At 42.5% G+C, this 24,066-nt stretch overlaps 1 protein-coding gene across 1 annotated transcript in view; it reads right to left on the reverse strand.

Moving 5' to 3' along the window:
* Window positions 1-24,066, reverse strand: part of MYH10 (myosin, heavy chain 10, non-muscle) — a gene marked incomplete at its 5' end in the record, with an annotated part of 62,495 nt that overhangs the window by 791 nt on the left and 37,638 nt on the right. Inside the window, 25 exons of the mRNA XM_010150324.1 lie at window positions 180-288; window positions 1,145-1,353; window positions 1,451-1,574; window positions 1,812-1,900; window positions 3,107-3,235; window positions 4,670-4,831; window positions 6,114-6,326; window positions 6,784-6,996; window positions 7,526-7,774; window positions 8,092-8,244; window positions 9,263-9,367; window positions 10,422-10,628; window positions 12,007-12,151; window positions 12,255-12,467; window positions 13,221-13,392; window positions 15,608-15,731; window positions 16,295-16,432; window positions 17,673-17,879; window positions 19,199-19,330; window positions 19,408-19,516; window positions 20,244-20,404; window positions 20,502-20,571; window positions 20,915-21,036; window positions 21,289-21,482; window positions 23,922-23,984. Of these exons, the coding sequence (XP_010148626.1) occupies window positions 180-288; window positions 1,145-1,353; window positions 1,451-1,574; window positions 1,812-1,900; window positions 3,107-3,235; window positions 4,670-4,831; window positions 6,114-6,326; window positions 6,784-6,996; window positions 7,526-7,774; window positions 8,092-8,244; window positions 9,263-9,367; window positions 10,422-10,628; window positions 12,007-12,151; window positions 12,255-12,467; window positions 13,221-13,392; window positions 15,608-15,731; window positions 16,295-16,432; window positions 17,673-17,879; window positions 19,199-19,330; window positions 19,408-19,516; window positions 20,244-20,404; window positions 20,502-20,571; window positions 20,915-21,036; window positions 21,289-21,482; window positions 23,922-23,984 (3,812 nt within the window). The remainder of the gene's footprint in view (window positions 1-179; window positions 289-1,144; window positions 1,354-1,450; window positions 1,575-1,811; window positions 1,901-3,106; window positions 3,236-4,669; window positions 4,832-6,113; window positions 6,327-6,783; window positions 6,997-7,525; window positions 7,775-8,091; window positions 8,245-9,262; window positions 9,368-10,421; window positions 10,629-12,006; window positions 12,152-12,254; window positions 12,468-13,220; window positions 13,393-15,607; window positions 15,732-16,294; window positions 16,433-17,672; window positions 17,880-19,198; window positions 19,331-19,407; window positions 19,517-20,243; window positions 20,405-20,501; window positions 20,572-20,914; window positions 21,037-21,288; window positions 21,483-23,921; window positions 23,985-24,066) is intronic.

The following is a 24,066-nucleotide window of genomic DNA, read 5'->3' on the forward strand; positions in this document are numbered from 1 at the left end:
CAGGCTGGATGAGGCTTGGAGCAACCTGGTCTAGTGGAAGGTGTCCCTGCCCATGGCAGGAGGGTTGGAACTAGATAACCTTTAAGGCCCCTTGCAACCCAAACCAGTCTGTGATTCTAAGCCTCTTCTGCTCATACTATGGTTTTATTTAGCCTCAAAAGCTAAGTGCCCCCACCTACCTGCTCCTTGTACTGGTCTGCATGTCGACGCTCATCCTCCACCTGCATGAAAACTTCCTTCAGTTTCTTCTCTGTACGACGCACCAGTTTGTTAGCAGCTGCTCTTTCACTAGAATATCCCAAAGGCATAATTTGTATGTACCTGAAGGCTGGGAACACAAGATCTGTCCTCTCCGGAAGGCTCATTGTGAGGCAAGGCCTCCTTGTGACCGACACTGGAGGCCTGTCTGCCACCCCCGTAGAACCAACAGCGTTCGTGTGCCAGCGGGTGGCTGGATGCGGCTTTGAACGTGTGAAGCCACGGCACCGGAGCAATACGGGTGTGGTGTGCAGGCTAGAACGGGGGACAAGGCACGTCACAACAAGAGTGACCAGAGCAGCTTTAAAGTTCCTGCTAACCAGTAACACCATCCTTCCACAGAGCCAGACGCCCAGAGAGAATGGAGGTGGCACTGAGCCCACCTGTGGATTCTAGGAGGAAAAACTAGTAAAACGTGTGGAGGGCCAAGATGGAAAAGGACAGCGGGAGAGCTCGCTGCAGACAGACTTTGCAGAGCACAGGATTCACCTCAACTCAAGCTGTCACACCTAAGCTCAACCTGCTTCCTCTAACCAGAGGCCAGGCGTCTCACGGAGAGGTTTTATCTTGTGTCGAGAAACTTGTGCAGCACCTGTGGATCCTGGGGCTGCCCAGGAAGCTGTTGCCTGTTGACTCCCAGTCCAACGTATTCACCTGGTTCACTTTAAGAGTTAATTCCACAGTTTCAGTTATAGAGCAAGATGATCCTGAAGCTTTCCATCCCAGTTACTTCGCAGCTGCCTCGTCCCCTGACCAGCAGCTTTCTCTATATACCAAAGCCTAGTTCCTGTGCTGCAGGCCCACATCTCACCCTACAGACACTTAATGGAGGTGTTGGACATTAACTGACAGAGCAAACACAGGCACACAGATTTTTTTTCCTTACTTGGCTTCCTGCTCAAGCTGTTCTTCTAGTTGCACAATCTTGGCTTCTAGAGTAGAAATGGTTGCCTTGAACTTCGACTTCACAGATCCCTCCAGTTCCTGCAGCTTGGCTTTTAGCTCCTTGTTCTGCCTTTCCAGCTGCTGCCGTGCATTTTCACTCTTCTGGGCAGCACTCCGCTCCCCAGCTAGCTCAGAATTAAGCGTGTCAACCTTTCAGAGGAGAAGAATAGAAGATCATTTGGTGGTACTCAGAGCCTCCACTTAGCTGCACACTGAAACACAAGTTGCCTGCCAGCAACAGGTTCACCTGCAGCGTGGTCTTTCGGAACCGTTCATTGAGAAGCTCCATGTTGCTCTGCTCCTCCTCGAGCTCTTCCTCCAACTGTGCAATACGAGCTTCCAGCCGGCGCTTCTCATCCAGCAGCGCTGACCTAGAAAGGAAGTATTTGGGTCAAGACGCGCTCAGATGTGATACAAAGCAACCAGCTCGCTTGCTCTGACACTTCAGGCGTTGCACTGTCATGAGAGGCTACTACGTAAGCCATTCTCCTCACAACAGGGAGCTTTTACCGTGAGAGAGGTCAGTGCAGAATTCACAAGCAAACAGAGCTACAGCTGCTGCTGCCTCCAGCTCTTCAGACGCCCAATTAATACATTTGATGACTCACTTTCCTGACGCGCTGTTTGCGATCTCATCGGCCAACTCGTCCCTTTCTTGCTCAGCATGACGACGGGCTCTTTCGGAGGCAGCAAATTCCTGGGAAGGTTTAGGAAAAGATTCATTACAGCACTGGGAATCTCAGAACTTTTGCAAACAATTCAGCCTTCTAATAACTTTGGGAGGTGCAGTGAAGGTGATACCCCTGAGGTCTTCTAATGGATGAGCAGAAGCAGCCAGTGTAGAAGCCAGCAGGACACACCATTGTGACACGTCCCCCCGTACAGCCACACGACTACCATGGATTTACTTCCCCTGTCCCTGAAGCATTCCTTGCACACAGGCAAGGAAAAAATAAACCTGGGAAGATCAATAACATTCAAGCCCTAAACAGCAGGATAAAACCATTCTGTCACATCCGCTAACACACACATTCAGTGTGAAGTGGGCACTAAATTAATCAAATTCTTTAGGTTCCTCCACAGTACGTTGCAAAGTACAGAAAAATAAAAGCTTTAGCACAATAGTATAAACAGCACTGAATCTCCTATTGCAAAACTCCTCGGTGGTAGAAACACCCAGGTGTTCGCTGCGAAGGAGAGTGACACGCACTGCAGTGCAAGCCTGGCAAGCCTGAGGTCGGCAAGAACGTGGCATGGAGCAGCTCTAAGCCACACGTTACCTGTAAAGGATCGAACCGTAAGTGCATTGAGATCTGAGCAAGTGCTTCAGGCTCTGGTCTGCAGCTAACACAGGGCAAAACGAGGCAGTCTCACACGAGGCAATTCTGCTGGTGTTCGACCTCGTGGCAGACCAAGTAGGTAATGGGAGGTGATACGTAGCAAGATTTTGAGCTCTTACATGAATTGCTAACTGTGAGGGAACACATGCCCCTGTGAGAAAGGGATGAGAACCAGAGTGATAAACCTCCACAGACTGAAATGATCCACTGAGGTACTGCAGAGATTGTTAGGTTTGTATGTACTTGCAACAATCAGGTTTAGTACTGACAGTGCACCTTTTGGACTCTTGAACCACCTTGCAAATTTTAGTGAGGCCTCAAATCTGTTTAAGCAGTAGTAAAGCTTTCCTGCTACCCAGGCAGAGACATGAGGTCCAGACTACTAGAATGGTTCCTACAAAGCCATAAGAAGTCCACTAATGACTTGGGGCAGGGGGGAAGTGCAAGTTTCCCTGGCTCCTATGTCTCTGTTCAACTCATTAGATTGCTTTTTACTTTATCTTTACTCTGATCTTCTCCTTACTTTAGGAAGAAAACCAAAATTTCTTGGATTTCACTCTCACCTCTTGGAGCTGGAGTATTTCTGCTTCAAGACCTTTGAGCTTCTTTTCACTCTCTTTGGACTGTGCGAAGATCTCGTCTCTGGACGCACGGGCTTCTTCCAGCTCCCGCTGGTAGTCTTTCATTTGAGCCTGCAATAGGAAAGCAGGAGGAAGAAGCAGCCATGCTGCATTAGGACAATCACAACATTTGTTAGTAGCTCTGAAGAGCTACTCCTCCCCAAGAGGGGGAGAGCTTCCTCCCCAAGTGGCTTCACACCACATTAATGCCTTTTTAGTTCTTATTTTCATAGTAAGACTTCATTTTCTCATCCTTCCATCACTCAATTCCTGGTCAGAAACATCACATTATAAGACTTCATTGCATTTGCCTGGTACATTTCTTGTAGGAAAACACTAATACAAGAGCTGCCTTCCCCCCCACCATTTGTCATGAAACTTATGGAGAGTAAATCTCTTGGAATGGATTGTGAAAAATCTACTGAGGTTGACTGAAACACCCAAAATGTATTACAAGGATGCAAGGCAAGAAGCTATTCTCAGCGTGGGTAACACCACGCACTGTTTCACGCACCTGGAAGTACACACTGCTGCTTCCCTCTAAACACTGTTAACAGACTGAGATCTCAGTATGACCTGAGGTGCTGAGAGAAAGAAAAGTCAGAGCAACGGCATTTAAGTGGTCCCTTCATGCCTAGAACACCCCTAGCCCTGGGACCACTTGTTTCAGTCTTGCACGACAGTGCACAGAGCTGCGGGATGAGCTCCCAGCTGCCCCGTCCTCTTGGACACGGAGTGGGGCGCTGCCAGGAACCAGCACTTCTCACCTTAACCCACGCTCCCTACTCACACGAGGCACGCTTCCGGAATCACCCTCATTCAGCTGAGGCAGTAGAACTGCCAAAGAATGAAGTGGACAGGGCAGAAGGGCAATCTAACTTGCTGTGTGCTCGACATGGTCTTGCCATGGCCTCACGCTGCTGTGGCTTTGGGCGGGCCCAGTGGGTTTTTGGCAAAACTTAACTGTACCAAATGCTGGATATTTTTCTGGGAATGGGAAATAAATCCTTGACATAAGGACTGTGTTTTTCTTGCCAAATTAAAAAAAATGGGCATCTTGGAGCTTTTTAAAAGCAACTAAAATCCAGTCCTCCTTTTTCTCTGAAGCGTTTTTGGCTGAAACACCTCAAGTTCAACAACCTGAGGAAACAGCAGGGAGCAAGAGCTGGGCTCAAATCAATAAATTCGAAGATACAACCAACCATAAATTTTAAAAATGCAGTCTAGAAAACAATACTCAGTAAATCCTTGTTGCAAAGTGCTGAAATAAAGAACAATATGACTACTGAATAGGAGTATGTGGGGGCCACATAACTCCTTATTGACAACAGGATGCAGAGTTTTGAGAAGGTGACACGTTCAGGCCAGGTACTCCATGGCACTTGCCAGCCTGGCCAAGTCTGGCACTCCTTTTCTCTCCAAGCTACAAACGAATTTAGTGAAAAGCAGCACCCTTGACAGACTGTCACCAGGAGAGAAAGGGCTCAGTTGATTAGCTGTGCCTACCTGCAGCTTACGTAGCTGTTTGATTGCTTCATCTCGAGCCTTGTTTGCAGCTTCTATCTGACCTTCCAGGTCTTTCAGATCCATCTCCATTTTCTTCTTGGCTGCCACAGCAAGAGCCCTCTGTTTGCGCTCATCTTCCAGTTCCGCCTCCAGCTCTCGCACCTGGGAGATCGAGGTGTTTAACAGGCTCCCTTCCAAAAACGGAGCCAACGAAAGCCTGACACAACGGTCGGTGACTCCGAGGCCTTTGCAGGGCAGAACTGACATTACTCGATTGGTAAGACCCACAGAACGCAAGCTACATGGGAAAGCACTGTGGATGGCAAAAAGGAATCCACAAAGCAATCTCTGAACTGACCAAGAGGAAAACCGACAGTAACTCAGCATCTGAATCATTTGCATTTCATCTGCTCAGCTATGTGGCAGCCAGCTTCTTGCCCAGCACATCTATCCCTATGCAGGTATCACTGACCGAACCACAAAGAGGAAAATAAGATACAGAATCACCTCATTTTCTCAAGGAAAAGAAAAAAAATTCTCTGTAAAATCAACTGTGCTACGAGCATTTATACACCAACAACTTTTCCTAAAACCAAACAGAAGCAAAGTATCTAAGCAGCCAGCCAACATGAACTAAGCCAAACACATACACAAAATAAAACTGAGCCAGAAATGCCACAAGTTACCAACATGAAAGAACACATCTCTGTTTGAATCAAGCCTCCCTCCTCATGCCTGGTCAAAAGCTCTTTTCCAGTGGAAGACAACAGCAATTTTGCATGGCAATGACCTTCAAAAGCCTTCCAAGGCCACTGCTTGTGTTTATTTTTGATAAATCTCTATATTGGTGATTCTCAGTTTCTCAGTAAGTTTTGGTTTGTTTTTTTTTTGTGATAAATCTTGAAATATTAGGTGTCTTTTCCTTAAAGGTTTAGAAATGTTAATTTAGAACCACCTTCTCTTAACAAGCATGAAATTTTAAACAGCATTTCTTGAGCATTCCAGTAACACAGAGCAGATCTGAAGAGATTCAAGTCTGGCAAATCTGGAGTATTTGCCACAATTTTCATTTAGGAAACTGTTCACTTAGTCTTTCAGATATTGTTGGCATCCCTGGATTTGTTCCTGTACACCACATAGGATTGGCCTGAAATACACCCATGCGGCTGTAGCCAAATCTACTTGCATGCTGAGCGCTTTTGAGGCAAGATACAGTTGAATTGCCAGCCCATCCGTAGCAGACTAACATTAACACTTAACAGTGGCCAGTCCTCAATGAGACCTGTTCTATTGTTTGTAAAGATCAGCGCTTGGGATCTCTTTGGGATGGGAGCTTTAAGCACAGCTTTATTTTTCTGGTAGCAAATTATCACCAAAGCCACAGAGCTTTGTCAAGAGGTCATCACACCCTTCCCACTATTAAGTACAGTAAAATAAGACATACTTGTTTAACCAGCATCCTCTTTTTCTCTTCATTCTGTTCATCTCTGGCTTGCAGATCTCTCTCAAACTGGGCTTTCATGGCCTGCATGTTCACTTCCAAGCGAAGCTTAGCATCTTCTGTGGCCTGCAGTTCATCTTCCAGTTCCTCAAGCTGAGTCCTCATCTCTTCAACCTGTTGCTCTAAAGTTCGCTTCGACTTCTCCAGTTCATGAACCTGAGCCACAAATGTGAATCAGACCCTCTCCTTCAGGTACCTCAACATCAGCAGTTACTAACAGTGAGCTACGACATCACACGAACACCATACACCACATTTCCTGATGCTCTGGATCAGGCACTGAATCAGAACAGGCAGAGCAGAGAACCCAGCAAACATCTCCACAGGAACACCACAATGGCAATGTCTTAACAAGACAAGCTGTGGATGTAGCGCAGGTGCCATCAGCCATTTGGCCAGCATCTTCTGCCCTCCACGACTTCACACCTTTTGAAGAGGCCTGACATTATAAGCACCGCCCCATTAGTCTACACATTAACTCCTCCAGAACTGAGTGACAAAACAGCTTCCAAACGTTCTGGCCTTGTGTCAAATGTACTTCTCCAGCCAGGGAGTTTCACTGTGTTATTCCCCATGCAGCATGTAACAAAGCAGGGTGGGGAAAAGTACTTACATTTTTGCCCACGTCATCTTTAGAGCTCATTAAGTCTTCCATATCTGCACGCAACTGTTTGTTCTGTCTTTCGAATTCTTCCTTAGCTTCCAGGGCTTCTTCCAAAGCCCGAGCCAGAGACAATGCTTTGGTTTCCTTCTCCCTTGCTTCTGCTTCAGCACGGTCTCTTTCCTCCGCATATCTGGCAGAAATGTTCTTTTCTTCTGCCAGCATCTGAACATAAGAAATAGTTAAACCGTCTCATCAGTTCTGCAATTGGGTCCTTCCTGCCTCAGGTGTCTTATTCAATGAAGTGGTTAATGCTCCAAGCTTAACTGGCCTTCAGAAGCTGTCCAGTCTCTCAATCTTGATCAAAGTGCTAGGAAGAACACAGTTACAGCTTCTCTGGGAAGAGATGAGGAAAGCAAGCTACTCGCCAAGATTAAGTTTTGTATTATTTTCATCTTTTGGTTTGTCTCGAGGGATTACAGTAATACTCTTAAGTTTTTGTTCCAATATAATTTCCTTTTTGTTTGAGCTTATTACTTGATCTAACAAGACTCAAAGCTGGCATTTAGCTCTCTGAAATTTTTAGTGACAAGTTACTCCTCACAATGGCCAAGTTGCTCAGAAAGCTGGATCAATAATCACAGGCCTCTAGTCAGACCTTTCTTTTTACAAGGCTCCTTTACGCAGTAACAATATAAACAAGGTGCTATTCAAAAATCATAGAAAGCAGCAAGATGACAGAAGACTGAACTACCTGATCAAACTTCTTCTGCTTCTTCTCCAAGTTCGAAACAATCTGGCGTTGATGATCTAGATCTACCATCAGGTCATCCAGCTCTTGCTGCAGGCGATTCTTCGTCTTTTCCAGTTTGTCATAAGCCATTGCCTTCTCCTCCAGGCGTTGGCTTAAGGACTCCATATCCTTCAGTAATTTCTTCTTATTTTCCTCCAAACCCTCAATGGTTCCCAAGTCATCATCTACCTTCTTCTTAGCATCAGCCAACTAAAAAGCAATGAAAGAAAATAATGTTCCTTAGTGCATCACAAGGAAACAAAGGCATTAGATCCAAATCACAAACCCAGAAATGGATGTTATAAAAATTGAGCCAGCATGATACCAAGTAGGGGAAAGCCCCACCCACTGTAGTTAGTTGTACCAGGTTACTGCAATGGAGAAAGACCACAGGAAATTCTATTCAGAAATGTGGCCTAGCACATGTGACAACTACGTGACATTTTCCCAGAAAGGTGCGGGACATCAAGTCATCTCACCTGGAACATGCAGGCCTTACAGGAGTCCTGCCACTTACAACAGCTCACCTGTGACTGCAAGGCGAGCATCTGTTTCTCCAAGTTTTTTCTGGCTTCTTCTTCTTCTTCCTGCTGCTCTTGCAGGTTGTTCTTCTCCTCTTCCAGCTGCCTGATCCTACTGCTCAGGTTGAGTTTCTGGCGGGTTTCTTCCTGAAGCAGCTCCTGTTACACAACCAGACATATTCACAGTTCAGTTTGGTTCATAGTGTGAAGACTCTGGCCCCGGGCTACCACCTTCCATCACTCCATACAGACTTAAAGGATTGATTATTTTTCTCACAGCATAAGCATACGCTTATGAAAATATGTGTAATTTGGGATTTCCAGCAGGCACTGGTCATTCATTCTGGGCACACACAAACCTTTATAAAGCATATTTCTGATCAAGGAATCCATGACAATCTCTGTCCTATCTAGAAGGTAATGGGTGACACCTTTCCTTCTTTAAAGGGACGAGCACAGAAGTCACCTTCAAAATTTGTTTTAATTCTTTCAGACAGGCATATGGAGTACCTATTTTAAACAACCTGGGAAGAATGCATTGCATCAAATCCTGCAATGGCAGCATGCTTACAAGCTGTGCTGTGTTGCTTAAATATAAAGGTCAGTTTAAAGATAGCTGGAATAGTGGAAGCTGTCATAACAGAAACTACTGGAAGGTGTAACCGCCATACCCTCTCCTATACCCTGTTCCTCACAGAACTCCCCAGTGGTGATTAACATTATTCGAGCAGTCACCATCACCATTTTTATACAAGGAAAAAAACTATATTTAAGTGATGAATACATGCATAAAGCTGCATTGTTTAACTCAAAGCCGAACACCTGGATTTTTAAGAACTGAAGCCATCAGTAAAAGACAGGGTGTTGTCCCTTGTCTCTTTCATATACCCCAAGGATCGTATTTTCATTAACATTCTACTTGGAAAGGTTTTTCTGACTTAAGACTTATCTCCCACAGAGACTAAGTAGTAGTAGTGAACCTTGGATAATGAAAAGTTAGCTCCACATGTAGCTGAGCAGTCGTTATACGTCACATTTCACTGCACTTCAAAAGGATACAGGTTTTACCCAAGGGGCTTTCCAAACCATGAATGAGAACGTATTTTCTGTTATGCAGTTCACATTTCAATGCAGAACAAAGCTTGAGTGCAAAGTTCAAGTTTCACTGCACACACACCTGTGTATCCTGAAGCTGAGATTCCAAACTAGCCGCATCCTTGGCAAACTTAATGCCTTTCTTCTCTGCTTCCTCCAAGAGACTTGAGACATTATCCAACTCGTTCTGCAAAGCAAGCAGTCTAAAGGTAACACCTTGCAGCTGACTCATGGCAAAGCCTACATCCCACTGGGAGCTGGAACTGCAGAACAAAACCTTGAGTTCCAGGTATGGCAAGACAACAGTAGATCCCAACAGAGATATACAACAAGCGAGAAGTACGGAAGTTTGGCTAGAAACTCATTCAAGTTGGATGTCAGTCTTGAACTGAAGCGGTACAACATAACAAGAGCTACGCATGCTAGGCAGCAGATCATGTCACCCCAGTATCTGCATTAATACTTAAATGCTATTTTTAACCACATATTTTATGGGACCCTTAATTCAGGGATTATCAGAGTGGCAGCCAGGTTTAAAGGATCACTGCAAGAGAAAAGTTTGCTGCCAGGTGCCAACTCTCACTCTTCTAGGCTATGATACTTTATATACAGTGAGAGACTGCCTGAAAGATTCCTCCAGAAACAACTGGGCCATCCCTTTTTTGAAGTATTTCAGCTTGATTTACCTAAAGTACTTGTTGCTGTGGTTTAAAAAAGTCAGCCCTGATTGCATTTCGTCCTTTTCTTCACTTCCCAGAAAATTGTGCCTTTTTTAACAATGCTTATCTGCCAAGCTCCTAGCTTGGAAGCACAAAATGAAACCTGTGGCCACCATCATTCAGTACATTTTTTCTCACAGATCTGAATGAGCTCAGTCCAGCCTACTCAATTCCAAGCCCAAAACCTGTAGGCCAGCTGTCAGCAGCCTGGCAAGGCAGAGCCTCCTACAGGATTTTATCTCCAGGATAGGAAGCTAAGTACTTAAAAGCCACTATAATTCTCACATAGCCCACAAAATTCAAGATTAATGTCACGGCTGCCCAGGTGTCTCCACAAAAGGCACATCACACCTCTAAGGCCCTTCAGGTAGATGAGAGTGTATGACTGAGGTCACCTCCCATGTCAGCTACGGGCCCAGTTCCATCTTTGAAAGTCATTTCTCCCAGCCATTACTGCATATGGTTAAGACTTTCAATTTCTTGCCTATCTTTGGGCAGTTTAGGACTTCCATACAGCCTTACCTGCAGCTTGTTAGCTTTCTCCGCCAGCTCCACCCTCAGTCTTTCTCCTTCTGTAACCTTAGCAGTTAGCTCTTGCACCTGAGCATCAAGCTTCTTCCTCTTATGTTCAGACTCTGCCTTGACCTGCTGCAGTACCTTCACTTCACAGGCTAACTCCTTGTTGTCAGACTCTAGGCCTTGCTTGTTTTTTTCAAGATTTGCTTTGAACTAGAAAAGAAAAAAAGGAAAGAAATCCAGAACTTCATTACATATCAATAAAGTTTCCTGCTAGAAAATATTCAGTCCAGCAAATCAGGTTCCCGAGTTCAAAGATAAAACAGGTACTCATCACGTTGTAAGTAGGGAGTGTTTAAAATGCTGCCATGTAACACCCCGTGTACGTCAGACAAAGACTAAGTTACTGCAAGTTATTCCACTCAGCTATCACAGGTAACAGTGGGGACCAGAAGATACTTCCAGGAATTCAACAAGACCTGGGATGTCAGCGCTGTGCAATGACTGTTTGAGTAGCACTGTAAGTAGGAAGGAATGTGCCCATTAACAGACAGCATGGCTCATCTCACAGAAATAAAAGGAAAAGATATCAACTAAAGCTGCCCTGATTTTAGTACGCATAGCAGCCTGGAAGTGCATAACAAAGCACTTTTCACCACCGAACTGACATTTGTCAAAAACCTTTTGAAAAGTAGTAATTGGCATACGCATGTTTCACTGCCACTCTTACTGTATCACCAGAACTAACATCATCTTATCACAGGACCTTTGTTTAAGACTGTAGGGTATTTTTCCATATTTAATGAATAAGGAGCAGAAGACATGCATGATCTTCAGGCGAATAAACCGTTATTTCCACTAGCTTTAACTACAGTTCTCAGTATTTCAAACTGAGGAAGCCTGTGAAGTATTCCCTATATCCAAACATTACTGCAGCATAGGAACTGTCCACACGCAGGCTTGTGAATGATCAAACTATAATTTCACAAACTAAAGACACTGTTTTCGGGGGCAGTGTTGGAATAATTCCACTTTTGAACAAGACACTGAAGCAACCTTAGTAGGAGCCATGCTGTGTCCCCCTCCTGCCTGCACTGGAGGCTGCCGGAGGACTCTGCTCAGCTGTGCGGATTGGCAAGGCACGCCACAGACACGGGACACTGGAGGCCACGGTACCAGCACGAAGTTAAGAGTGGCTGGAAGAACTTTCACACTACCTGCACTCACGATTTGCTATGCGAGTGCTGACATTACAATTACCTTATTTGGAAGCATTCTGCAGTTCAGGCATGCAGAGAACTGCTTTTCACCAAAGCAGCAAGTGGACTGTTAGAGAATTCCTACGTAAGCACTACACAGTTCATCTCCACGTGCGCCGTTTCCAAGTCTAACACACACTTTTCGGACAGATGCCAAGACTCTAATAGTTGCAATACATTCAAACCAGCATGAGATATTTAATTGCAATCGTTATGCATGTATAGAGGGCAACTTAGCTCTGCAGATGTCACTGGAAGGGACCACAACACTTAGTATTTCGAAGAAACCCTGAAGCAGAAAAGTGTGTTTCTGTAACTCATTTTCTTCTCACCCTTTTGGCCTGTTCAAGTTGTTCAGAGAGCTCTTCCAGGGCAGTAGCATGCCTCTGCCTGATTTCCTGGATCTGTGCTTCATGGTTTTTGGTTTCCTCTTCAATAGCTTTCTTCAGTTCAGCCACTTCCTGCTCACGCTTTGTCCTAGAGGAAGCATCAAGGGTTATCAAAAACATTAACATTTTAAACTTTTGTAAATTAAAGATGAATTTTAATGGTACCTTCTTACACAGGCCTACGATCCTACCTCAGCTCTTGCTGTGCTGCAGTGGTATCCAAGGTATCTTCCAGTTCAGTTTTTAAAGCCTCTAACTCTTCACTTAAATCCCTCTTCTGCTTTTCTGCCTTGTTGCGGGATGCCTTCTCAGATTCAAGATCCTCCTGGAGTTCTGCAATTTGAGCCTGCAACTCTCTTACCACTTTCAGTGCATTGTTTTTCTGAACTGCTTCGTCATCACCTCTGTTAAAAAGAGGCACAACAGTTAATGATACTTTGTAGCTTCAGATCTACTCTCACAGAATTCCAGTGTTATTTAAATTATGTGCATAAATTACATCTTAACTTTGCCAGCAGAATAAAATAGATCTTCTAAAACTTCAGACAGAAAACCACTACTGTTATTCTCAAGATCCTGACAAGCACAGTGCCCCAGGTACTACAGATGCACCTTGAGAACAACCATGCTTTGAAGTTTACATTCAAGTATTGCAATTTTGTACAGCCCAGCAATGTCCCAAAAGTATACCATTTGTAGAATTTTATCTTTTTGCAAAATTACAGATTGCTACTCAAAAAATACAACTGGTGTTTAGCTTTTATCATAACATGATTACCACACAAATCTTGACAACGCCTGTCCTACCCAGTCATTAAAAGCACTCTAAGAGGGCTCACTGAGAGGTACATGCTTTGTTTTCCCCTCCTGAGGCCAAACTGGGAGACTAAGAAAGCTTCTATACCCCAAACACTATTATAACCCTGGTGAAAATTCTTTTTTTTGAAGCTTTGTAGAGCAAGGATGCTGATAAAATGCCAAATTCCTTTTTTTGCTGTGTCTACACACAGCACAGGTGTCTAGAGATGCTCTAATACATGTGTGGACTGGATTCTGCTTTAACATTCCCAGTTCCAATGTTTGCAGTCAAACAACTCTGTCTGGGAAAGCAGGCTTCTCCCACACTTCTGCAGTCATAAGCCCCACCATGCTCTGACCTAGCAAGTGCTGCCTGCAGTTCTTCCTCTTTCTTGGCCAGCTGGATCTTCAGTTCTTCAATCTGGGCTTGCAGCTCAGCTATTTGGTCCTGTAGGTCTGTTGTTTCACCATCAAGTTTTCTTTTAGCTTTTTCTAATTCTTGGCGGGTCTTCTCCTCCTTTTTTAAACGCTCTGAGGAAGCAAAGAAGTATATTTACATATAATTTTTCCTCATCATCCTCAGAAGGCTCAGGGGCAGGACCATGGGGTGGCAAAAAGGGTGGGAAGTTTGTTTGTGCTGGTCAATTCTTAGTCCAATCTGTAGCTGGAAGGCTGACTGGGATACATGAAATCAGACACAAGTAGGACTGAATGATTTCGATAAAGTGAAGAAAAAGGTCAATGCCTGGAGAAAGAAAGTTTGAAATATGGGAACAGAAACATAACCTCATCTTGACAGAAATTAAGGAGTGGGATATAACAGAAGAGCAGTTTGAGCTTCTTGGTGTCTGTGATCATCTGGCCTAGATTCAAAAATTAAGATCAACTACAGGCTGGAAAAAATGACTTGTACAGTTTTGGAAGGGCTAGGCTAGACTCCAACAGGTCTACTGGAAAATAATATAGCTTAAAAAAAACTTGGATAAAGACTTTTTGCAGGTAACTGTGCCACTAACTCACATCCCATTAATATTTAGCAAGGCTTTGCAACCCCGACAGCTTCCAGTGATTTACTTGTGTAGCTGAGATACTCCCGTCCTAAGGTGTTTGTGAAAACCATCCAGTTATCAGTGCCATACTACAAGACATTTAATTGAGCTCCTGTTGTCAGATTAAGATAGTTACTGTCTGCATTGTTTGCAGTCAGCTAATAACCAGGTATGTCAAATATTTAAGCCCCAGGAAGGCTTTGCCAAACCACTGGTGCTTAGCGTGGCATTAGCACAATGTGCATTAGCATAAGATAAGTTTGGACTTGTACAATACTTTAAGAGTCCTCAGTGCAGAGATTTCTCTCACACTCTAAGCCTGCTACTGATTAAGGACATCACATTCTACATGGAACGGGAGCCGTGCTCACAAATCATCTCTTAGAGCCACCCAGGGCTTTTTGGGGTTTTCCAGACAAGCCAAGTTAATGCTGTTTTTCTCTAAATAGTTCCTCATTCAAAAAATAGCACTTTTCCCCCTGTTTTAATATTATATTTCTGGTGAGTGACAATTAGAACAGTGTCATAAGACCCAATTTTGTAATTAAGAAAAATCATAGTAAACTGATTTAATTCCTCCCATTCCCCCCCCAAAATTTCAGTGCCTAGCAGTGCCAAGACCCTAGTAGAGAGACCTTAGTGGCTTCTTGAATCATCCCCAAGAGTAAATATCATCTTACTGCGCTTTACTAGCCAAGACACTTCATGCCTCAGAAATGGAAATTACAGCTTGTATTTAAGGTCATCATTCTTGGAATGGTACTATAACCACAGACATCTGTCAAGTATCTTCAGAGACACTAGTCCTGATTTAGACATGCAACTACTCAAGCATTATTTTCCAATGAGTAAAGTTTGCTATGCCTATCGTGAGGTCTCTGAATGTGATTTTTAAAGAAAAGGTACATCAACCACATGCTAGCCTTTTTAGTCCAATACTTTCCTATACAGATAAGGTTAAACTTTTGTATTCTTACATAAGTCTATCAGTTTTAAAATATGTAGCAAGATGGGCCATAATAGAGTAAGTGAAAAAACTATTTCCAAATGAGGGCAGAGAGAGTAACTTTGTCTTACATTTTGCAAGTTTGACTTGGCAGTTTATTCATGTTGCACAATAGCCATTTACAGCCATAAGTAATTTATCATCAAAATCAAGAAAAGGTTACATTCCGGGCTAGTTTAGCCTGTGACAGCACAGGCAAAACAATCAGAATAAGTGGCCAAAGAAGTGAAAGCACTTTAGATAAGCAAAGCATTAAGAAAAGCAAAACAATTCAGATTTGCTTATTCAAAAAAACACTAGAAGCCTGCAGAGTGCCTACCAGCATTCTTCCAGAAATACGTTATGCTAATGTGTTACCATAGCGAAGGGCAGCAACTTCCCAGAGAGGTTTTACCTTTTGCCAAGGCACGCTTGCCACATCGTGCATTTCAGAGTGTGTCTGTCAACAAAATGGATTCTCAGAGAGTAACAACTAAGAAGTTAAACACTGAGAGACTGAGCAGCCAAATGCATGAAGTTTTGCATGCAGCAAATTTCTTTCAGGATTTAGCCAAAAGTAACAGCTATTAAGGTATCTACATGTGAGGCTACACTCAGGCTGGACCAGATACCATACACATTGTAGTAAGTGATCCATTCCTTTCTAGCATGATGCCCACGCTCTTAGTAGGCAAATGTAGTAAGAACAAACCTTCCAAATCAGTGATCATCATTTCCTGCTTGTTCTTGAGCTTGGCCAAGTTTTTGGCCTTTTCTTCTTCTTCAGCTAACTGAGAAGTACATTCAGCAATTCGATCCTCCATCAGCTTCTTTTCCTAGTTAGGAGACAGGGGAGAAAACACAAATTGAAGAGTCTCTAAGCAGCAGAAATAACTGAATATATAAAATTCATAGAGAGGTCTGGTACAGCATATTAACACAGACTTTATTTCCAGTGAGTGACCTGTCAATATTAAGGATCAATTGGAATAGTACAGAATCATGAACATTTGTTTTCCAAGAAAGTGAGACTTGGAATTTAGTATGTGGGAGTCCTAGTTTTAGGACAGTATTTGCTGGACACTTTTGGAAATACAGGCCACAAATCATCTAAGCCAAACATGATCTGTACAGTTTGCCAAGAACAATGGTAGCCATGATAAACACTGTTTCCAGCTCTTAGATTTGGAGAAACTCCTAAATGAGCAAGAATATATGGTAAATACCTCCCTTTCAAAGGTCAGTTCAAAAGAAGCTTTAAGTGTCTCAGCTTCAACCTGTTCAAATCCCACAAGTCTTCAGGCACAACTATATATAAGTGGTCTCAAGTGTTTCAGAGCTATCACTTGGTACTACTATTACTTATGCACAGAATCTTCACCACACATACTGGTCTCACCTTCAAAAATTTGGAATTTTGGTCCTCCAACAATAGGATCTCTTCTTCCATCTTCTTGATCTTAGCTTCAGCTGTCACTTTTTCAAGCTGCAACTTCTGTCGAGCTCCCTCCTCCTCATCAAGCTGTTCCTCCAGGTCCTGGGAAGAAAGGCAACTGCATTTTCCAGGTTATCCCTATGATTTTTCTTGGGTGTTTTTTTGTGGGTGTTTTTTTTTGTTGGTTGGTTTGGGAGGTTTATTGGGTGGGGTTTGTTTGGTTGGTTTTTTAACTGGTAAAGAGAGAATTATTTTGTAAAGTCACCTGCCCTAACTAACACTAAAAATGCATTCACTGAGTTAGTATATTGACAGTATAAATGATCTGGTAATTAAATTGATGGCTATGCGACACACATGGAATTTTTTATACTCTCAGCTCTGGCTGAACTATGCCATCTAGGAAACAGTCACTTCACTGATCTCTCACTTTCCTAATCCTGAAAATAAAAAAATCTGCTTAATGACAACCAAATCAGACCAGGCTGTATGGCAAAGCCTTCCTAGCATACAGCACCTGAACAGAGCTTCTGGTCTAAGAGTGCAATGCCTGCAAAGAGACGCCACAGGAAACAGATCTCCCGATTTCAGTATGAATCTAGACTGCACTGTTCCAGCTGAAATGGTTCAGATACCAGCAAAAACAGCTAGATATAACTAGAAAAGTAAAGTAATAACATAGTGTGCTTCTATTCATTCATTGTTTTAAATAATATTCTCAGCCATACATTAATGGCCACTTACTAAAAGGCATCAAGAGCTGTGAGACGTGGGGTTTAATTTTCCCTTCAAGTACGTTGAGCATTTTGCAAGACAAATTCTCAGGTATTCCCTTGTTTTTTAAGGTCCCCAGGTATTCAAAAGGATGATCTAAATCATCTGATTTTCACAAAAAAAGTAACTAGGAGAAGATTTCTCAGTTTCGTAAAAATCAAGGGAAGAATATTCTTCGTGATATTCACCGATTTCAGTCAAAAAGGCACACTTCTCTCATTAGTGACATCATCCCATCAGTCTTTGTTTCTATAAGAAAGCAGGTAAGCTCCCTGCACTTATTCCTCGTTTCAACTCACTCAAAAGAGCTTGCTACCTTCAATACTCTCCCTGAATACACTACAGCTACCAACAGGGCATTTTGACTTTTTCTTTCCTCACCCTCATATGCCTGGAGACCACACGAAGCTAAACAGAGAAAGAGAAAGGAAAAATTCAGATTGGTATTATGCCACACATAGTGCTAAGGAGCTGAATTCCTCTGTGCCACTGAGATGCTGAGGGAGCTTTCCCATCCCTAACTGCCCTGTCTGCATGCTTTTCCACTTCCTGTTATCAAGAGACACACCTGAATATGGCCCTGCATTTTCTTTTTCTCATTCTGCAATATCTGGTTTCTTTCTTCTTCTTCTTCAACCCTGGACTCCAAATCGTGGAGAATTTCTTCCAACTCTTGTTTTTTGGCAGCCAAGCGTGCCCTCATCTCCTCAGCTTCTGCGAAGAGCTCTGTCTCAGCCTGCAGCTGCTCTGCAAGAATGTTCTTCTCTTCTAGAAGCTGCAAATAGACACAAAAGGTAGTAAAGCAGTAAAACATTTCAAAGCCTCTCATAAGAGTTTATACATATGTCAACTACTAAGTTACTTAAAGGCCAAGTTCTGCTCCAATTCTAGACTCCCTGGTTAACATCCAAACACAAAGACCTTTAGCAGGGGGCTTTATCAACAAACAAGACCACACCAGTTTTCATACTAGGGATACAGCAATATTCACTCACTTGTCACCCCAGTTTAAGGGGCAGATTCCACTGCGCCTACCCCACCTGCCCTGCTCTACCAGCAGCAAAAAGATGAGGTAAGTCCCTGTTCCCTGGACTGTTCCTCACACTCACCACTGCACAGTGGCAGAGCAGTGACATGTATAGCGGGGCTGAAGCTGGCACTGGGAGTCACTGGAACAGAACTGGAACACGTGGCTTCTTGCTGTGTAAACACAACAAGAGACGAGTTCCAGTTGGAACGGTCCTACAAAAAAAAATCATCTAGTCCAACTGTTTCATCACTTCAGGGCTGAAGCATATTATTAAGCATAGTGCCCAAATGCCTCAAACACTGACAGGCTTGGGGCATTGACCATCTCTCTAGAAAGCCTGTTCCAGTGTTTGACCACCCTCTCTGTGAAGACTTATTTCCTAATACCGAGTCTGAAACTCTTCTGACACAGCTTTAAACCATTCCCGTGTGTCCTGTCAATGGACACATGGAACACATGCCTCTACACTTCCCCTCCTCAAGAAACTTTAAGAGGGCGACGAGGACAAACTCAGTATCCTTAGACAATCCTCCCAGGCCATGCCCTCCAGCCCTTTCATCAATGGGAATTGATGCTTTGCCATTCTAGATATCCATCCCAGTTCTATAATGTCTTATAATTACCAGAGTGTCTGGTGCATGTCTATCTCTCCTGACACTCCTTCAACTATTTTTAAAATTGATAATGTTCCTTATCAGCATAAATTAATGTTCTGTTTTGTCCAATAATTGTCATAATTATTTCCCCATGTCTTAAACAGCAAATGCACATCACAGAAGCATCCTACCCCAAAAACACAGCTGAAAAGGAAAGTGATGCTGCAGCTGAAGTTCTCTTGTAAACTAGGTGAGGCCTCAAGAGTTTAGTTAACATGATGTTTCTGCACTCCTGGAGGAATGCTCGTGTTGTAACTTCCTATTTCAGATTTTAGCTGAATGTGAATGGAGTTAGCACCCCTGATTTGCAGTGAGCTTTGATCCCAAGTGTCACCCTAACGTGGCTCCCTCACACAGTACATAGTGCATATGCATCCCACATGGCAAGAGCACTTCTTGGGCACAGACCTGTTGATGTTTCCTTTCCATTTCCTCAAGTTCTGCCTCCACTTTTGTCTGTTTTTCTTTCACCTTCATGAGCTCCTCATCCTTGGCTTGAAGTTCTTCTTCTTGACGAGTGACCTGAAGAAGAGGCTTCACCTACAAAGATTTGAAATGAACGAGTAAGAACCTGTACCTACATATTTAAAATGTCAAAGTGACAGAATATAGCAAACCTTTGTGAAGACTCTCCACCACTGCCAGTGCCTAAGCTTCAAATATGCAGCACAATTCCTCTGCAGGATTTTCAGTGCACTCAGCTGCTGTTGTTTCTTTGCAAAGGCCCTGAAGACAGAGCAAACATTTCATGTTAAATACAGTTGTGTTTTTAGTTTTTAGGCTACCCAACCCTAGAACACTTTCAGACCATAAATAGGCTTATTTTTAAGTTCCACTGACTACACTGATTTAGGAGTACTCATTCCTTATATGAAGAGGCAGAACAAGACCTGGATTTACCATTTTCAAAACAGTAATTACACATACTATTTGTTCTTATTCTTAACAGACGTTCTTCTTAAAACAATAAAATCAGAATGGATTAGATGCTCAACTGTCCTTTAATTCCAGAAAAGCAGCTTTCCAGAGTAACTTTAAGAACTTCCAGTGGAGCGGAAAGACTTCTGTTTTGCAGCCACGAGCTGTACCACAGGTAGTTGCATGTGTCAAAGGGAAGACTAAGGAAATGAGATACTATTCGTGTGTAATGAATACTATGTTTTCATAGTATTGCTATGGAATGAAATTCCATACTGCTATGGAATGAAACTACAAATTCTTATCATTAGGTAAAAATTCACTCACCTATTTACCTTGAATAAATATCAGGCAACACGCTTTATGAGAAAAATCTCTCCTAAAATGGAAGTTTCAATGCAGGGCTCCCTATCAGAGACTTATGATGACCACAAGAGAAAAAAGAGGAAAAAAAGAACAAAACAAAACAAACCCCAAAAAAACCCTACACACAACACAAAACCAAAACACCCACAAACCATAAAAGCATACATACTTCCTAGCCAGGTATCCTCTACACACTGCCTGGAAGAAGATGATAATGTCTGTGATCTTCAGATCCCGTTCTTCTTCCAAGTGTGCCAAGACACCAGCTCGGAAAAAGATCTTGCTCTGTCCAATTCTGTATAAGTTGGGGTCCAGCTCTAATGCTCTGATCTAAATGGACAGGCAAGCACATTGTTTTACATCACAGAAAGGACAAATTTTGCTTCAACTCTTTAGTGTTTAACAATGTATTGGTATAAGCACTTACCATACGCTCACAGGCTTGCTTACCATCCATAAAACCTTTTGGAATTGCGTTGGGAGTAAGGATCTCATACCTTTAAGTCAAATAAAAAAAAAAAAGATACAAAAACCCACACTTTTATATTCAACAAGCAGCTACATCATTATAAACCCATAAAGCTATAGTCATCAAGTGCATGGCTAAGGAAGTTATCCACGAAATCTTTCCAGAAGTCCATTTTAGACTGGTTTCCCCTTTCCTAGTGTCTTGACAACAGACTTGTAATACTGAACTGCTTCAAGTTCAAGTCACTTCAAGACCTCACACATAGGTTTGGATTTTCTTCCAGTTGGGTTGGGGTAGGGAGAGGGTGTGCGGGGTGTCTTCAATAATTTAACAAGGAAATAAAAACTCAAAAGACTGTTTGCTGCTGTTACCTCTGTCTAAATTCCTGGAACACTATCCTGTTTGGAAATCCTTGTCGACAAATCCTTATTCCTTCCAAAACACCGTTGCAACGAAGCTGATCTAGAACCAGATGTGGATCCAGTTTTCCAGCCTGGACAAACAACATAAGCATGATTTTTAGTCTGTTGATTTTTATTAGTGAAAACTGGAGTTTTTCAGGCTACCCTCTACAAAGTCAACTGTCTAAATAAGGGGATGTGTGGGGAGTACTGAGGAGATATTTGATCAGTGTGAAAACTTTGTGCAACCTGGCTTCTGATTTCGAAGGCCAGGCGCAGACAGCACGCATAACTCAAAACGCACGCAAAGACTTCACTGAAGTGAAGTGGTCAGTAGTACATACCCTCTTTTCATGATTTGGAATGATGCAGCGAACAAAATTGGGATTAGTGTTTCGGAGCGTTGCCATTAGCTTGGTGAGAGATTCTTTGTAGAGTTGGCCAACAGTACGAAACATGCCCTTCTTGGTCTTGTACGCAGAGCCAAAAGCCGTCTCTGTTATGCCAGTGACCTGATCCAAACCCACAATACGATCCACTGGGAAGAACAAGAGAAAATAATTAAGTGGACTTCAGTGTTTGTCAGGTCTGAGGACAGGCAGGAAGAGGAGCAATAGTGCAGCAGCAGAAGCTTTGTGGAACAAATGACAGAAGATGCCATCAGAAGGCAAGGCAATCAGCATGTACCAGGGGTGCTGTGCAGAAGCAGTGGAACCAAAAGCCACAAACTTATACAGCAGAATAGTGTAGCTTTAGTAGGTATGGACCAAAATATCCAGCTCTTTACTTGCAGTTCTACATGACTAGTGAAGCCATTTTCTTTAAGTCAACTTTTACGAGACACAAAGCAGCCTGAAAACTGGCAATTATTTGAATTCTTACAGTGCAAAACATTTCTGGGTTGAATCTTTGGAATGGGACATCTGGGCCAATTTGCTTAATATGAAGAGTCACTTTTAGTAATTATACAGATTAAAACTGAGTTTCACTGAATATTCAAAAGTGTTTTGAAAGCACAGCTATTTAGAGTTGGAAATAGTGCTACTTCACTGACAAGAGGGGAAAAAAAAGGATCTGCCAGACTTCTAGTCTGCTATTTTGAAGAATTCTTCCACATTTTACATACAACTGCAAAGACCTCCCTAGCCAAAAGACAAGTTTCAAAACAGGAAAACTGCACACCAAAGCACTTTAAAGCTGCCATGAAGCATCAGAATAGAGATTTTTCTTTGATATTTTTGTTGAACGTTTTGGGTAAGGATCTCTGTGGTTTCTTCCTCAGAAGCACAAATCAGAAACCTGACTGCCATCATTAAAACATTTAGCCAAAACCATGAACGTGATTCCATGTGCATGTCAGCAATTAAATAGCTCACTAAAAAATAAACAGGTGGCTTAAAACCTTAATAATCATAGTTGGCACTTCTTAGAACTGAGGAAATACACAAAATATATTGGTTCTCCATGAAACCCAAGCTGGCCAGCCAGAAACAAGCAGGATATATAGGCTACAACTTAAATTTTGTGAAGTTCAAATTCAAACCAAAGCAGATGGAATTATGCTTTGCTACCAGAATTGGTTTTGCATATGAGAAATAAGTGACAATATTTTATTTCATAAAATGTACTCAAGTGGTTTTCTAAGGTCTATAAAAAAGAAAATTAAAACCAGAAAAAAAAAAACCAGGGCAAGAAGTGTGAATACTTGCAAGCCTTGCATGTAGCACAGAGCAGAGCCCAGATCCTCCACACAGTTTTGAACACAAGTATTTAAGGGGCTTATTAAAGTTAGAAGAATAAGTAGGTGGTAAATTGTTCATAAGATCATATCCCAAATATTTACTTTGAAGCAGAACTCAGTTCTAAACCACAAGTGGGATAGAGATTACTGGGAATCAGTCTTACAAAAGATGGACATAACAGCTTTTAAGTATTGGAAACCTCCACCCACCAGACACCACTAAGGACTGGACACCATTCAGCTTCACTCTGGCCACATACTTTTTAAAATTCGGTAAATATTTCTTAACTATGCATCTTTTGTTATGCTCCCTTCTGCCCTCCAACTATAACACAGTTATTTATATTTCAATTAGGATTATTAAAGTTAAATGTAAGCCTCCCTACAGATGAGGGGCAGTCATTGAACAACATGACTGGACAATAATCCTCTGGATAAAGCCTCTGAACATGAGCCCTCTAGTAATTCCGTTAGGGAACACCACCAGTATGTGATACAGCAGGAGTAGGGGAAGAAAAACCCAAATAAAGATCAAAAGTCTGAAGGCACAACCTTCACAGACACATGTTTCTAAACTTGGGGAGAGGAATATAAGAAGGTTGAGGAAGAAGTTGGACAAAAATATCTAAAAGCTTCTTCAAAAAGACATTCCAAATAAGTAGACTTGTTGAGTTCTTAATACTTCAAAAAAACATGTGCATTTACAAAGGGAAATACTAACGTTAAGTTTTTAACTAAAAACCCCAATTCCAACAGGTCTGGAAGATATTTATTTCACTTATTACCCCCATCATAAACGCAGCACCCATTCTGATACTTCCACACATTCTCCAGCTCTCCACCCAAAAAGTACATCCATGATCTAAAACGTTCCAGAGCTTTGTCAGTGTTGGACTGCAGAAAGAAGCTTGATAGTGTTACAAAGCTTACGCATTCTCTCAAATGCTTGGAGCTACCAGAATCATCGCTTAAGAAGCAATTCTGCATCTCAACATGGAACTAGGAAGCCACAAACCTTTTTATCTGCAATGCTTAAATGCAATGCATAGAATACAGATGCTATATGTATGCAGCAGCGACTGAATAGGTATGCACTCGGAGACCGTTTGCCTTGTGGAGGTATACCTAAGTTCAGCATGAAATGAAAAGTTCATGCAAGCCTACGAGCAAAAATGGTTTTCCTGTAAATAAAACAGCCCTGCCTTTTATAGGCCTACTGTTTTTATATCCATTCACCTGGTGGATCATGAAGACCAGTAATATTGTCATAGAAACAGGCTCTCTGAATATTCTGAATCTCTAAGGCAGAGAAACAGCAAAAACAGAAAGACAGAAGAGCAGATACACAAGACACTTCAGTTAGTATACAGAACAGGTTTAT

The sequence above is a fragment of the Eurypyga helias genome, unplaced genomic scaffold (assembly GCF_000690775.1).
Source record: "Eurypyga helias isolate BGI_N326 unplaced genomic scaffold, ASM69077v1 scaffold34084, whole genome shotgun sequence".
NCBI lineage: Eukaryota > Metazoa > Chordata > Aves > Eurypygiformes > Eurypygidae > Eurypyga > Eurypyga helias.